This window comes from Neoarius graeffei, chromosome 2 (assembly GCF_027579695.1).
Source record: "Neoarius graeffei isolate fNeoGra1 chromosome 2, fNeoGra1.pri, whole genome shotgun sequence".
Taxonomy (NCBI): Eukaryota; Metazoa; Chordata; class Actinopteri; order Siluriformes; family Ariidae; genus Neoarius; species Neoarius graeffei.
The window spans coordinates 86,962,010-86,977,612 of record NC_083570.1 but is presented as its reverse complement, the minus strand read 5'-3'; the positions used below and the strand labels follow the sequence as shown (position 1 = coordinate 86,977,612).

At 41.1% G+C, this 15,603-nt stretch overlaps 2 protein-coding genes across 3 annotated transcripts in view; one reads left to right on the top strand and one right to left on the bottom strand.

The window, feature by feature from the left end:
- zgc:152774 (uncharacterized protein LOC553526 homolog) overlaps positions 1 to 1,691 on the top strand; it is a 60,372-nt gene extending 58,681 nt beyond the window's left edge. The window contains exons 16-17 of the mRNA XM_060915137.1: positions 672 to 937; positions 1,038 to 1,691. Of these exons, the coding sequence (XP_060771120.1) occupies positions 672 to 937; positions 1,038 to 1,188 (417 nt within the window). The 3' untranslated portion in view covers positions 1,189 to 1,691. The remainder of the gene's footprint in view (positions 1 to 671; positions 938 to 1,037) is intronic.
- A 129-nt stretch (positions 1,692 to 1,820) lies between these two features.
- The window catches only part of LOC132881994 (TBC1 domain family member 9B), a 75,779-nt gene continuing 61,996 nt past the window's right edge, over positions 1,821 to 15,603 (bottom strand). Inside the window, exons 20-23 of one of the 2 annotated variants that reach the window (XM_060915134.1) lie at positions 8,171 to 8,221; positions 7,836 to 7,889; positions 7,584 to 7,681; positions 1,821 to 4,710 (exon numbers count right to left, since the gene is read on the bottom strand). In XM_060915134.1, the coding sequence (XP_060771117.1) occupies positions 4,081 to 4,710; positions 7,584 to 7,681; positions 7,836 to 7,889; positions 8,171 to 8,221 (833 nt within the window). In that variant the 3' untranslated portion in view covers positions 1,821 to 4,080. The remainder of the gene's footprint in view (positions 4,711 to 7,583; positions 7,682 to 7,835; positions 7,890 to 8,170; positions 8,222 to 15,603) is intronic. The other variant, XM_060915135.1, reaches the window with a different exon arrangement.

Below are 15,603 nucleotides of genomic sequence, written 5' to 3'. Positions count from 1 at the left end.
CATGTTGCTTGCTTAGTGGTGTTGCAGAGTCAGGGTCCTTCCAGAACAGGTTGAATTATACAGACATCATGTGACAGATCATGTGACACTTTGATTGCACACAGGTGGATCTTAATCAACTAATTTTGTGACTTATGAAGTTAATTAGTTGGACCAGCTCTTATTTAGGGGTTTCATACAAAAGGAGGTGAATACCTATGCACACTCCAGATTCTGGGGTTTTTTTTCATCCTAATTATTTTTTTTATGATAAACAATAATTTGCACCTTTTAAAGTGGTAGGCATGTTGTGTAAATCAAATGGTGCCACCCCCCAGAAAATCTATTTTAATTCCAGCTTGTAATGTGACAAAACAGGACAAGCACCAAGAGGGATGAATACTTTTGCAAGACATTGTATTGCTTGCAACATTTTAGATCATTCCGTCTAGACTAGACAGGGCTGGAGTGAGCTATGCTGTCATTGACTATCTCGTTATAACATGAACATAAAAATTAATTTTGAGCTTTCCACGATGCCAGGAAATACCATCTGGCATTGCAGCTGTGCAAAGAGGGCATCCAAGTTCGTAATTTCAAACTGAAGTCGGTCCGCCTCCGTCAGCACAGTAATATATTTCTGATCACTGCATATAAATTTGGTTCCTGTATATTTTTCTGTCTACTTTCAGAAATCAGGACCCCAGCCAGATCAGCAAAGTCTTTTAAAGAGGAACAGTCCTGCCGGCCAGCAGGAAGCTCCAGTAACCCCCGCAGATGACCTGCACTGGAGTAAGACACTGGCGAAACTGCAAAGCCAAAACCAAGCTCTATCTACAGAGCTGAACAAAGTGAAGAATGAAAATGATGAACTCCAGAGCAAACTGAGACAAGCAGAGAGAGACACACGGGACAGGAGAGAGCAAAGCACCAACACACCCTCCAACATTCACGATAGGTGTGTTTGCATATACATTCTGTATATTAACTTTATTAGTAAAAAAGCAAGCTGTTTATTTGACGTAAAGAGAGGAATTCACCTCTGTTTCTCTCTGCAGTATTGCACTGGATCGATTACGCTCTATCCGTCGGAACGTCGTGTCTCTCCTCTCTTCCATCCTGCCCAATTTGGATATGCAGGGAATCAGCTATGACACCGGAGACATAGACAGCATCCTGCAACAGATCATTCAGGCCAACAACCTCTGATAAAGAAGCTCCAGGACAAAACACATCATCCAACAAGAACCAATTTCAGTGTAGCACTTACAGCTGAGCTCCATGGCAAAGAGCACATCCAGGCTAGCCACCTGTACCTATAACAAAGTTTCTGTAGAGCATAATGGAGGTCCTGTTCCTGTTACCAAGCCATTGTATGTAGATCACCTTATTCCTTTTGAACAGCATTAATTCTAACATTCTGTTTTGATATTACATTTGATGTGTCATAATGTGACAGCTTTATACAGTGGATATGTTTGTGAAATGAAATGTTCAGGAATCTTGCATCACTTCAGTGCAAATTGTTGATGTCTTTTTTTCATGATACTTGCATAATTTGTGCAGTAAGGAACATTGATTAGACAGTGTGTTCAGCTTTAACTGTCTGCATGCTGGAAGTTGTATTCGCACCAATGGTTTATAGTTTATCGGTGCCTGTTTTTATTATATCTTTGTTATTAGCTACCGCTCATACATTTTTCAGCAATAAATTCCGAGTATTTTTTTTTTGAGAACATATTTTGTCAAATCCAAGTGGAACTGTGTGTGGACAAACACATGAGCCTTCACATAACTGGTTTTATTCATTACACAGTATAATACAGTACTGATCAATGACAACAAATTTTAAAAACAGTTTAAATGAGCAAATAACTAGGTATGGATTAAATACTGTAGGTATTATTGTGACAGAAATCTATTATACAATATATCGAAGCAAATTAAAACATGAAATCCAGGACAAGGAAGTAGACAAATCATAGAAATGTGCATTATTAAGCTTATTTTGAAGCCAATGATACTGGGTACGATCACAGTGAAGCATGAAAATTATAATGGAAAACACTTGCTCTGTGTTGAAAGCCATTTACAATATAGTTCTCTCACACACAGCAACAGAATAGACATGTTTCATTGGGATCTGACTGGACTGTACGTTTACACATGCTGAGGAGAATTACAGGACTTTTTAGTGGATATGCATCGATCATTGCCTGCAAATTATAGTAGGTGTGGGTTCCCCCCCTTGGTTCCCATTTTCCCAGATCCAGAATTGTGAAACAGCATCTGACCTTCCACTGCGTTCTGAATCTTTTTATTTTGACCGAGTATCATTTGCTCTGGTGAAGTGTGAGCATTCTTGCCATTTCTTCTCAACAACCTACCAGTTAAAGCTCAATAGTACCTGAGATATGGATATGCAGCAAGACTAAATAACTAAACAAGAAGCAGTTAGATTAAACTGAAGCAGGCCCAGATGTCTGGCAGAACACAAAATGTTTGCAAACTCATCTTTATGCACGACATGAATAGTTAGAAACTGAAACGAGGAGCGGTTGAAATTTGTAGAAATTAGTGTTCGAAAAGTGACGTAGACTGAACAGGCTTCTTCTGCTTAATACTGGAAACAAAACAGGGATATTCACGCTGCTGTTTTTGAAAACATCCGATTCTGAGCTGTAATGTGCATCAGGAATGTCTATTTGTTGGCCTCAGTTATAGGAGGAAGTTTAAACGCTAGCAGAAAGTATAGCTTCCAAGAACTAATAATCGCAATTAAGCCCTACATTTTGGCATATAAAACGCATATGTGAATTGCATTGAGGTCTATTTAAACCTGTTTATTTTGTACAAAAGGCAACAATTAAAATTATATGGGGGGGAAACCAAAAGCAGAGTAGAGTTATGTGACAGTAAAAACATTGTTACACTTACATTCAGCAATAAAATATTCAGCTGTTACCAACAAACAACCATTAGCTACTGCTTAGCAGAAATACTGCACATCTGGAAAGCAAATGCCAAAGTTACTGTCTTACTGCCTCTATTAACTTAATCAAGGATGGGAGAACACGGGGCTGACAGCTGGTTATATATTAGCTTTTAGCCTGACTGAATGGCAGCCAAATAGCTTTAGATATTACAGTTAATAACATTTAGCCACTTTTTACTGTACCTGCGTGATGTCTGAATGTTTTAAGAATAATATTGAAACTAAAGCGATTTAGTCATTTTAGCTGAAATAAAAGCTGGGACGTTAATCCCAATGTAAGAGTTCTTGCAATATCTAAAAGAGGTCAGTTATCATAATGATTCTAAGGGGGTTTGACTGGTGAACCACTAAAACAATCACCACAACGGAATGACCAAGATTGTACACAGGGCAGAGAAGCTAAACTTTTTGGTGTCCCTCATTCCTCAAGGGTTTTTTTTTCCCCACATTGACAAGCCGATTCAGTTAAGCAGTGATATACTTTGAATAAGGGGGGGAAGGGGGGATGGATTTCAGCAAATGCTGTTCTGACAAAGGACACTTCTTATTTTAAAACCACAGTCTGAATATGAGACACTTAGTGCAAGACTACTTTGAAGATTTCAGACTATAGGGAATAAAGATCAAGCTTACTATTCATATTACACATCTGAACAAGGTAGTGTGCTGGTCAATTTTTTTCCCCATTCTAATTTAGGCGATAACGATCCTTCAAAAAGACTCAAAATTGAAGAATATGCAGGTCCAGATAAGGCTTCAACTCAAGTTACTGGTATGATGCCACATAGCCTAGTCAGAGGTAAACAAAAACAAACAAACAAAAACTCAATGTTGGTCGACATAAAATGTGAGTGCACTGACTGAAGGCTGGACTCTGATTCAAGAGTAGCAAACCAACAGATAACATGCAAACAGCAGAAAAACCACGTTCACCTATTCAACCTGAAAGGACAAAGGCCGCATGAGCAAGAGTACAGACATATAGACTTCGCTGTACGGTCTAAAAGTGATGAGTGAGTGCATGATCATTAATGCACTAGTGATGGAGTCAGATCTCTAAATTATAGTGAATGTGCCTTTATTAATGGCAGCCATTAGCTGAAACTTTAGGTGGAGAGTTGAGCTAGCTCATGGTCACTGGACGAACTGATCTGTCTTTCTACAGCCCTCTGAGCCTTACAGATAGCCACCTTGCTCATGATATCATGCTTCTTCTCAAAGTAGTTTACCAGAGCCGGTTCGGTTAGCAACGATGCGAGCACCTGCTCAAATGAGATCGACCAATCGCCATCTGGAGCACTGCCACGCCTACTGTCACTCCCACCTCCAGCCACTCCACAACCGATTAGAACTGTATCATCTGCAATGTCTTCGCACTGCAGGGAACCGGCACTGACCACAGAGTAGGATGAAATGGACGTATCGTCTTTCACATCTTCATCTGACCCATTGGCTGGAGGAGGCAGAGTCTCCAGCTGGGCTTCTGCCAGGGCCTTTGACACCAGAGATTGTCCACAAGAAGCTTCTCCAAAACTGTCCTCTTTTCCTGAAGTCTCTACCACTGGCTGAGTCTGGACGTCACACTTCTTGCTGCCGTTGTTGGTAAACTTCTTACCCACTTCTCCAATGCGCAGTAATAAGCTGGCCACTGTAGCAATGGCATGATAGAGCTCCTGCTCCAGAGGGTCCTCACTGAACATATTATACAGAGTCTTGCACAGCTCGATAAACTGCTCCTGAACACAAAACAGAGCATTAAAACATGAAGTATCATAGGTGCATGCAGCGATTACACTATATGGCCAAATTATGTGGACACATGCCCATGGTTTTGAAATGTGACGTCCGGCAAGCATATATACACACATGTAACGTCAAGTTTATTTGTATAGTGCTTTTAACAACAGACATTGTCGCAAAGCAGCTTTACAGAAAATTAAAGGCTTTAAAACGAACTAATTTTATCCCCAATGAGCAAGCCTGTGGCGACGGTGGCAAGGAAAAACTCCCTCAGACGACATGAGGAAGAAACCTTGAGAGGAACCAGACTCAAAAGGGAACCCATCCTCATTTGCATGATAACATGATTATAAATAACTCACTTCTATAACTGATCTATATAGTTACAAAGTATAACTGTGTAGCCAGGAAATTCATTATAGTTTTAACATGAAGTTTGTTTTGTTGAAGATGTAAACTGTTCATTGATGGAAACTTGAGTGCAAAACTGTTCATGACAACCAACTGCAGTCCTAAAGTTAGCAAGTCAACTGAAATCCTCAGACATGGATGTGTTACTGGAAGCGTCCAGAGCATCTTCCAAGTGCAACTTTCAACTGTCCTCCACAGGAGCGATGTAATTAGACTCCATGGGTAATGTGACGGGTAAATGTCCACATACTTTTGGGTATACAGTGCAGTTACTAGACCTTTGATTTCACATTGAACAGATGTGGACCAGATAACATTTGCTGAAAGGAGGATATGACTGGAAATGGCTGGAAACATACAACATTTTTTCATTCATCCCATCATACAACTGGGCTGAATCAGGGGTCAAATATAGTGTCTTGTAAAAGTATTCACCCCCCTTTGTGTTCGTCTTGTTTTGTCACATTACAAGCTGGAATTAAAATGGATTTTTTGGGGGTTAGCACCATTTGATTTACATAACATGCCGACCACTTTAAAAGGTGCACATTGTTGTTTTATTGTGACACATACAATAAGATGAAAAAACAGACATCTGGAGTGTACATAGGTATTCATCTTTCGTATGAAACCCCTAAATAAGAGCTGGCCCAACCAATTCACTTAAGTCACAATTAGCTGATTAAGATCCATCTGTGTGCAATCAAAGTGTCACATGATCTGTCACATGATGTCTGTATAAATCAACCTGTTCTGGAAGGACCCTGACTCTGCAACACTAAGTAAGCAACACGAGAACCAAGGAGCACTCCAAACAGGTCAGAGACAAAGTTGTGGAAAAGTATAGATCAGGGTTGGGTTATAAAAGTTATCCCAAAACTCTGAATATCCCACAGAGAACCATTAAATCCATGATATCAAAATGGAAAGACTATGGCACCACTACAAATCTGACAAGAGAAGGCCGCCCACCAAAACTCACAGACCAGGCAAGGAGGGAATTAATCAGAGATGCAACAAAGCCACCAAAGATAACACTGAAGGAGCTGCAAGGATGCACAGCACAGATGGGAGTATCTGTCCATAGGACCACTAAGCCATACACTCCACAGTGTGGGGCTTTATGGAAAAGTGGCCCGAAAAAAGCCAGTGCTTAAGAAAACACGTTTGGAGTTTGCCCAAGCGCATGTGGCAGACTCCCCAAACACATGGAAGAAGATTCTCTGGTCAAATGAAACTAAAATTGATCTTTTTGGCCATCATGGGAATGCCACATGTGGCGCAAACCCAACACCCTGAGAACACCAATCCTACACTGAAGCATGGTGGTGGCAGCATCATGCTGTGGGGATATTTTTCATCTGCAGGGACAGGAAAGCTGGTCAGGACTGAAGGAAAGATAGATGGCACTAAATACAGAACAAATTCTGGAGGAAAGCCTGTTTGAGTCGACCAGAGGTTTGGGACTGGGATGAAAAAGTTCACATTACAGCAGGACAAATGATCCTAAAAACATACTGCTAAAGCTACATTGGAGTGGTTTAAAGCGGAAACATGTAAATGTCTTGGAATGGCCTAATCAAAGCCCAGACCTCAATCCAATTGGGAATCTGTGGCATAACTTGAAGATTGCTGTACACCAACGCAACCCATCTAACTTGAAGGAGTTGGGGCCTTGAAGAATGGGCAAAAATCCCAGTGGCTAGTTGTGCTAAGCTAACAGAGACATACCCCAAGAGATTTGCAGCTGTACTTGCAGCAAAAGGTGGTTCTACAAAGTATTGACTTTGGGGGATGAATACCTACTGTATGCACACTCCAGATTTCTGTTTTTTCATCTTAATTATTGTTTGTGTCACAATAAAACAATTTTCACGTTTAAAGCTGTAGGCATGGTGTGTAAATCAGATGGTGCTAACCCCCCAAACATCCATTTTAATATGACAAAACAGGACATACACCAAGGGGGAGGAATACTTTTGCAAGACACTGTAGAGTTCACTAGTTAACTTCTCCTGATCTTGGACACACTTGCATGCAGACGAAAGCAGTATGATTGCCATGATCATTATCTAATTGATTGCCCCAAATGGATAAATGCACCAGGGGTCAATTCAAATGGACTGAATACTGCATACACAAGTGCAAATCTAAAATCAAAAACATTAGACATGGCATGTCTCCATCCTGCTGCTAACTACACAAAACTAGAGTGGAGTTTGCTCTAGAGTTTAGTTACTCATTCCTTTTTAGATTTCCATGCAACACCACAGATAGCACAGTACTTTAAACAAATTGCATAATTAAATAAGTATTGACATATCCAAGCTAAAAGAAAAAAAAAATAGGGCAGAAAATTGTGTCCTCATCACACTTCCTTTCTGTTCAGTGGTTTGGTGATTCTGTGCAGCTATCAGCAGACTCTGGACACGTAAACATACTGAGTAACTGAGGTTACCTGGTTCATTCTGGGCAGATCTTTGATGGTCTCCTTCTTGGGTTCCCTTTCCTTCGCCCACATTCTCAAGTAATATTTATAGTCCTTTACTTTTTCATCTGAAAGAAAGGAAGCAGCACAATCGAATCCCCAATCAATCATCGGTGGTAGTTAGAACAACAGACCTTTTTTTTTTGCAGGTCAGAGTGGGAGAATTCTGTGTGCAGACTTTTTACATCTACTGGAATCAAAACAGCACAGTAGTGGTGCTACCTTTCTTCTCTTCAGAATCTCCTCCTGCATCCACGACCTCCTTCACCTCCTCACCTGCACCAGAAAACAATAATGTAATAACAAAAGAGCAATCATAAGCATGATTATAATAACGTCAGCTAAGCACATTTTATGATGTTGGATGTTAAAAGAAATAAAAAGTTGTATGCCCATTTAATTAGAAACTCAAAGTGCGATAAAAGAAAGAAAGGAAGCAGGAAATTGAATTTTAGATCATGTAACTACATAAGCTTGTCTACAAACTCTTAAATCTGAAAAACAAACACAATCACGCTCATGTTCAGTATTTTTATTGTGAGATCGCAGACACAAACCTGAGGTGACTTCCTGGACCAGGAAGTCGAGATGAGACAAGGATTGAGGATCTGGAGAAGTTATACAAGGAAGGAGAACAAGAGAACAGATGAAGGGGAGTGAGTAAAGCAGACATGCAAAAGAAAGAAAGAGAGAGAGAGACATGCAAGCAAAAAAAGGGAAGGTTCAGAGATTAACACTCATCACACCACTGATTAGTAGAACCCCATTCATAACATTGCAAATCATTTATTTAAAATCACAATTATACTGAAATGGTGTCATGCGGGAATGAGAGCAAAACGGTAAAGTCGAAATGTTAATCTGACGACCTAGTAACATTAATCATAAGGTAATCCTTTGCCATGGCTCCAGTTGGAATTGGAACCAATGGATTAATGTGTTCTAACCAGTCATGATGTTGCTGGCGGCGATGCGATATTGTGACGAAACTGAGACCTACGCGACTGGTGGCAAACGCAAAACAAGAAGGAAAGAAAAATAAATCTGTAGATATGGCAGGAAAAATGGAATGACCGCAAAAAAAAAACCTATTGGCTGCTTACTTGTGCATCTGCTCATCAGATATCTGGTAGTGCTTGTGTTGCTGTGGTATATGCCTAGTGAATTGTGTGTCATATTCGGCCTCACGGCTTATACGTCTCATGGAAGCTCACGTGGCATCGCATCATGTTAAACACAGTCAGGTGGGAATACACGACACCTGTTACTTTACCATTAGGAAAGACAGAGTCGGAATGCAAATTTGTTAGCTATCCTGCGTTATTTTATTTTTTACCAGATACATTAAAGGGGTTTGTATGTGAAAGGGGTTAGGACCAGGCCGTTTCATATCAAGGCACGTGCAGGATTAGTGCAATACAAATCTCTACTCTGTGTGTGTTATATACATCATGCATATAAAACATTTAAAGCCTAAATGGTAATTTTTAATGATGCAAAAAACACCAATCACTTACATATTTATAAGGATATATTTAAGAAATGGATATTCTTTAATAAATGGTTAAAGCTATAAACAGCACTCAAATAGTGTCACTTCAGGGAATAATTTAGCTTTACTTTGTCCTTCCCGTGCCATATGGCACATAGGGTGGTGCCGAGCTCAGTTTCTGTAGCCCTCAGCCTCTCGCATCCAGAGGTGGACAAAGTACCCAAGTTCATTACTTAAGTCAAAGTACAGATCCCACTGGTCAAATGTTCTGCAGTCAAATTTTTACTTAAGTACTGAAGTATTTGCTTTTAAAAAATACTAAAAAAGTATTAAACGTACATTTTCTGTCAACATATATTATTGCCACAACGCTTACAAAACCTAACGCCTCTGAAGCAACCGGCTGGATTTACTGACCATCTTGTAGAACCTGTAGAATAACCACCTGGTAGAGTGTTACAAAAATGAAACGGCATTCATTTTGTAACCAAAAAAAAAAAAGCCCCTTTTTTTTTTTTTAAATTAACACCCCCACCCCCACAAAGCCGCATGGTAGTGCTTTGACACAGCTCTGGCAGTGTGTGCACACATGTATGTGCATGTTAATCATGAAGACAGTTGAATAGCTGAAAATGCAGCTTGCTCAGAAAATAATTATGCTAAAACATATTTCTGAAAGGACTTCAGAGAAATTATTCACATTAGCGTAACTCCATTTTTACATGCCAATAGTGTCCAAGTTAACTAGCTGTGTGTAAACATTAGCCGTGGACAAGGCTACAGCAACTTGGTGGGCGAATCCATAGAAAGTCATTTGACTAACCAGACTGGACAGCTACTGCAACGTTATCGCTAGCTCTAAAAAGCACAGACAACTTCTTTGCAAGCTTTCTCTTTGAATAAAACATTTATATACCTCAATATGCTTCCACAGGTCGGACGGAGAGAGTTTTTGTAGGCCGTGATGTGGTTCGTTTTAGGCAAACAAAGCAAACGTTTAAAACTAAACGACTCTTTACTCCATTCAGAAAACTGAAACATGAGTTCTAGGTATGGCCATGGGTGTGTGTATTCCCCAAAAGAACTGCCTCCCTCCATTCTGCCATCAACTGATAGAGTTCAAGTAATGCTACTGAGAAATCATTGAACTAGATTTTATACAGGTCTATGGACGTGACGTGACTAGTGATTACTGATTGGTTTTTTCGCAGGTGATGCTGAGACAGCCTATAACATTTTAAAAAAGAAAATGAAAAAAAAAAATCCACTTTCAAAAGCTGCTTCATAGTAATGAGTAACGAGGACCTTGATAGAAAATGTAGCAGAGTAAAAAGTACAATATTTGCCTTGCAAATACAGTGAAGTCATAAAAGTTTCCAAAAATAAATAAAATAAATAAAAATACTCAAATGAGCAATTCCAGCGTTATGGACGTGACACTTGAACTCAAAATGGCAACAAATGACCCAGTGCATGTTTTATTGTCTCCCAGTATTTAAACAGGTGTTGCATATTTTAAGGCTGTACCATACTGGAGAAGTGATAGAACAAGAACAATTCCCATAGTACATCTAGGGCATGCCAGAAAATGCCAATAAAAGATGCGTTATGGATGTGACAGAAAAAGTATCACTTTTGTTGGGTGACTGTACATTTTTATCAAACTCTGTGAAATTGTAAACCTAATGTCGAAATGGAGATATCCATTTGATAGAGGGGTCCAAGGTGAATATTAAAAAAATCTTTGTTTAAAATATTTTGTATTTCATGCAGAGTTTCGGAAGGAAAAGTCAGCGTTATGGATGTGACGAAATTCCGTTATGGATGTGACGCGTCTGAAATAGACATGGCATATGTTTAGAAAATCAGCAATTTAACCACCATAACCCTTTGAAAAACTCTCTAAATATCAGCTAAAACTATCAAAGTTCTTAAATAATATTTAGGATGGCTATTGTTTTGCTGTTTTGTGGATTTTAGCATACATTTCTGTGGCTTGTGAGAATAATATAGAATTGTACATGATCAAAGTTGATTTTAGCTTGGGTTTTACATTATAAGAAAGAAAGACTGACAGTGACATATTAGGTTGGTTACAAATTGGTTCAACTTATTCATATCTGTAAAATACAGGCCTAGGTGATATCTCTGGGAGTGGTTTTGATGTATTACACTGAGTGCAGAATTATTAGGCAAGTGAGTATTTTGACCACAACATCCTTTTAATTCATGTTGTCCCACTCCAAGCTGTTTAGGCTTGAAAGCCTACTACCAATTAAGTATATCAGGTGCTGTGCATCTGTGTAATGAGAGGGGGTGTGGTCTAATGACATCAACACCCTATATCAGGTGTGCATAATTATTAGGCAACCTCTTTTCCTCTGGCAAAACGGGTCAGAAGAGAGATCTGACAGACTTTGAAAAGTATAAAATTGTGAGATGTCTTGCAGACGGATGCAGCAGTCTTGAAATTGCGAAGATGTTGAAACGTGATCACCGAACAATCAAGCGTTTCATTGCAAATAGTCAACAGGGTCGAAAGAAGCGTGTGGGGGAAAAAAAGGCGCAAAATAACTGCACATGATCTGCGGAAAATCAAGCGTGAAGCTAACAAGCAGCCATTAGCATCCAGTTCTGCCATATTCCAGAGTTGCAACATTCCTGGAGTGTCAAAGAGTACAAGGTGTGCAATACTGAGGGACATGGCCAAGGTAAGGAAGGCTGAAAAACGACCACCACTGAGTAAGGCGCACAAGATAAAACGTCAAGACTGGGCCAAGAAATATCTTAAGACTGATTTTTCTAAGGTGCTGTGGTCTGATGAGATGAGAGTGACTCTTGATGGGCCAGATGGATGGGCCTGTGGCTGGGTCAGTAATGGGCACAGAGCTCCACTCCGACGCCAGCAAGGTGGAGGTGGAGTACTGCTATGGGCTGGTATCATCAAAGACGAGCTTGTTGGACCTTTTCGAGTTGAGGATGGACTCAAACTCAACTCCCAGACCTACTGCCAGTTCCTGGAAGAAACCTTCTTCAAGCAGTGGTATAGGAAAAAGTCAGCATCTTTCAAGAAGAACATGATTTTCATGCAGGATAACGCTCCATCTCATGCGTCCAAATACTCCACTGCGTGGCTAGCCAGTAAAGGTCTGAAAGGTGAAAAAATAATGACATGGCCCCCTTGTTCACCTGACCTAAACCCCATAGAGAACCTGTGGTCCATTATAAAACGTGAGGTCTACAAAGAGGGAAAACAGTACACCTCTCTGAACAGCGTCTGGGAGGTCGTGGTTGCTGCTGCACACAATGTTGGTCGTGAACAGATAAAGAAATTGACAGAATCTATGGATGGAAGGCTTTTGAGCGTCCTCATGAAGAAGGGTGGCTATATTGGTCACTGATTTGTTTTTGTTTTGTGTTTGAATGTCAGATATGTTTATTTGCAAATCTGGAGTTGTCATATCAGTGTACCTGGTGAAAATAAAGAAGTGAAATGGCTACATATTTGGTTTTTATTAAGTTGCCTAATAATTCTGCACAGTGAAAGTTACCTGAACACATACATATTCTCCTAAAATGGCCAAAACTAAAAACGCCCCACTCTAACTTCCATACATATTCAGCTTTGATATTTATGAGTCTTTTTGTTTGATTGAGAACATAGTTGTTGTTCAATAATAAAACTAATCCTCAAAAATACAACTTGCCTAATAATTCTGCACTCCGTGTACATGTTGCTTTATTTTTGCATGGTGAGGTTGACATTTACATGGAATTGCCCAAATACAGATACTCAAAAAGTGTACTTAAGTATAGTACTCAAGTAAACGTACTTCGTTACTGTCAACCTCTGCCCATTACATAGCTAGGGTTACGGGGGGGGGGGGGGGGGGGGGGGGGGGGGGGGGCTAGTCCTCTGGTAACCACAAGAGTTTGACTCCCCACTCGCATCTGTATTGCAGCGCGCCTTGCCAGATGGCAGTAGGTACCATTTTTATGATCGTCTTTGGTATGACCCGACCGCAAGCATAACTCATGATCTCCCAATCGAGAGGTGGACACGCTAATCACTAGGCCAACTTGCAGTACTTAGCTTTACTATGCTCACATTTAACTGCCTACGATCACATTGACGTATAGTAAATTTACATCCAATAGACACCATCTTACAAACTAAAATCGCAATTAACACATCACTGTGTAGCCACTATGCCAATTTTTGTTGCGTAAAATAATGTGATGTTAAAAACTCAGAGGCCATGCGAGTGAGAAAGTTCACCACAGAGGCTTCAGACAGTAATAAGTTGCTTATTATGAAAAGAAGGGCATTAATTCCCTTTTTCAAAATGTTAACGGTATTTACACAAAGCTGAATGTGAAGAGCTGGTCATGGTTTCACAACACAAGTGTACTACTCAGTCTAATTTCCGACAAGGACACGGTACAATTACGGTTGTAACCTCTGTTATAAATTATATTGTTAATGCTTTGGATAACAAAAATTCTTGTGCTGCTCTATTCATTGACTTATCTAAAGCATTCGACACCGGTGACCATCATCATCTTCTGCAAAGATTGCAAAGCATAGGTTTTAGTAGCACTGTGTTAAATTGGTTTTCTAATTACCTGAGTGGTAGAACTCAGTGTGTGGTATTAGATAACTGTACCTCATCCTTGCTAGAAGTAAAAATGGGTGTCCCCCAAGGATCAGTTTTGGGTCCTATTTTATTTTCTATTTAGATAAGTAATTTAGGTATGCATCTGAAACAAACAAAAGGTTCATCTTTATGCAGATGATAGTATTTTGTACACCTCTGCTACATCATTGAAGGAAGCAATTCATTATCTACAGTCTGCTTTTAGTCAGGTACAAAAATCTTTGTTAGGATTAAATTTGGTATTGAATGTTAAATAAATAAATTCATTTTTCATTATTTCATTCATATATTTATCATCATTTTTTACATGTTCACATTCTCTTATAGATTTCACTATTTTAACACAAGATGGTACTCCAATAGAGAGAGTAACTTCCTACAAATACCTAGGTATTTGGTTGGATGATAAATTGTCTGCACTGGGAACAGGTCTGACTTACTGCCGGCAATGCGAACCAGACTGCTGCTCCATTCGTACAGGGACCGGACAGCCCTTAGCAAAGAGCCCCAAACCCCATACTCCCGAAGCACCCCCCACAGAATACCACGAGGGACACGGTCGAATGCCTTCTCCAGATCCACAAAGCACATGTGGACTGGTTGGGCAAACTCCCATGAATCCTCGAGCACCCTATGAAGGGTATAGAGCTAGTCCAGTGTTCCGCGACCAGGACGAAAACCGCATTGTTCCTCCTGGATCCGAGGTTCAACTATTGGAAGAATTCTCCTCTCCAGTACCCTGGAGTAAACCTTCCCGGGGAGGCTGAGAAGTGTGATTCCCCTATAATTTGAGCACACTCTCCGGTCCCCTTTCTTAAAAAGAGGGACCACCACCCCAGCCTACCACTCCAGAAGCACTGTCCCCGACCACCATGCGATGTTGCAGAGGCGTGTTAGCCAAGACAGCCCCACAACATCCAGAGACTTGAGATACTCAGGGCGGATCTCATCCACCCCCAGTGCCTTGCCACCGAGGAGCTTGCAAACCACCTCAGTGACTTCAGCTTGGGTAATGGATGAGTCCACCTCTGCGTTATCAGCCTCTGCTTCCTCAACGGAAGACATGACGGTGGGATTGAGGAGATCCTCGAAGTATTCCTTCCACTGCCCAACAATGTCCCCAGTCAAGGTCAACAGCTCCCCACCCGCACTGTAAACAGTGTTGGAAGAGTATTGCTTCCCCCTCCTGAGGCGCTGGACGGTTTGCCAGAATTTCTTCGAGGCCGACCGATAGTCCTCCTCCATGGTCTCACCAAACTCCTCCCAGTTCCGAGTTTTTGCCTCTGCAACTGCCCAAGCTGCAGCACGCCTGGCCTGCTGATACCAGTCAGCTGCCTCAGGAGTCCCGGAGGCCAACATGGCCTGATAGGACTCCTTCAGCTTGACAGCATCCCTTACTTCCAGTGTCCACCACTGGGTTCGGGGATTGCCGCCACGGCAGGCACCGGAGACCTTGCGGCCACAGCTCCGAACAGCCGCGTCTACAATGAAGGTAGAGAACATGGTCCACTCAGACTCAATGTCCCCCACCTCCCTCGGAAGCTGGGAGAAGCTCTCCCAGAGGTGGGAGTTAAAGACCTCCCCGACAGAGTGCTCGGCCAAGTGTTCCCAGCAGACCCTCACTATACATTTGGGCCTTCCAGGTATGTTCAGCTTCCTCCTCCGCCAGCGGATCCAACTCCCCACCAGGTGGTGATCAGTTGACAGCTCAGCCCCTCTCTTTACCCAAGTGTCCAAGACATGGGGCCAGAGATCAGATGAAACAACAACAAAGTTGATCATCGACCTCCGACCTAAGGTGTCCTGGTGCCACATGCACTTATGGACACCCCTATGCTCG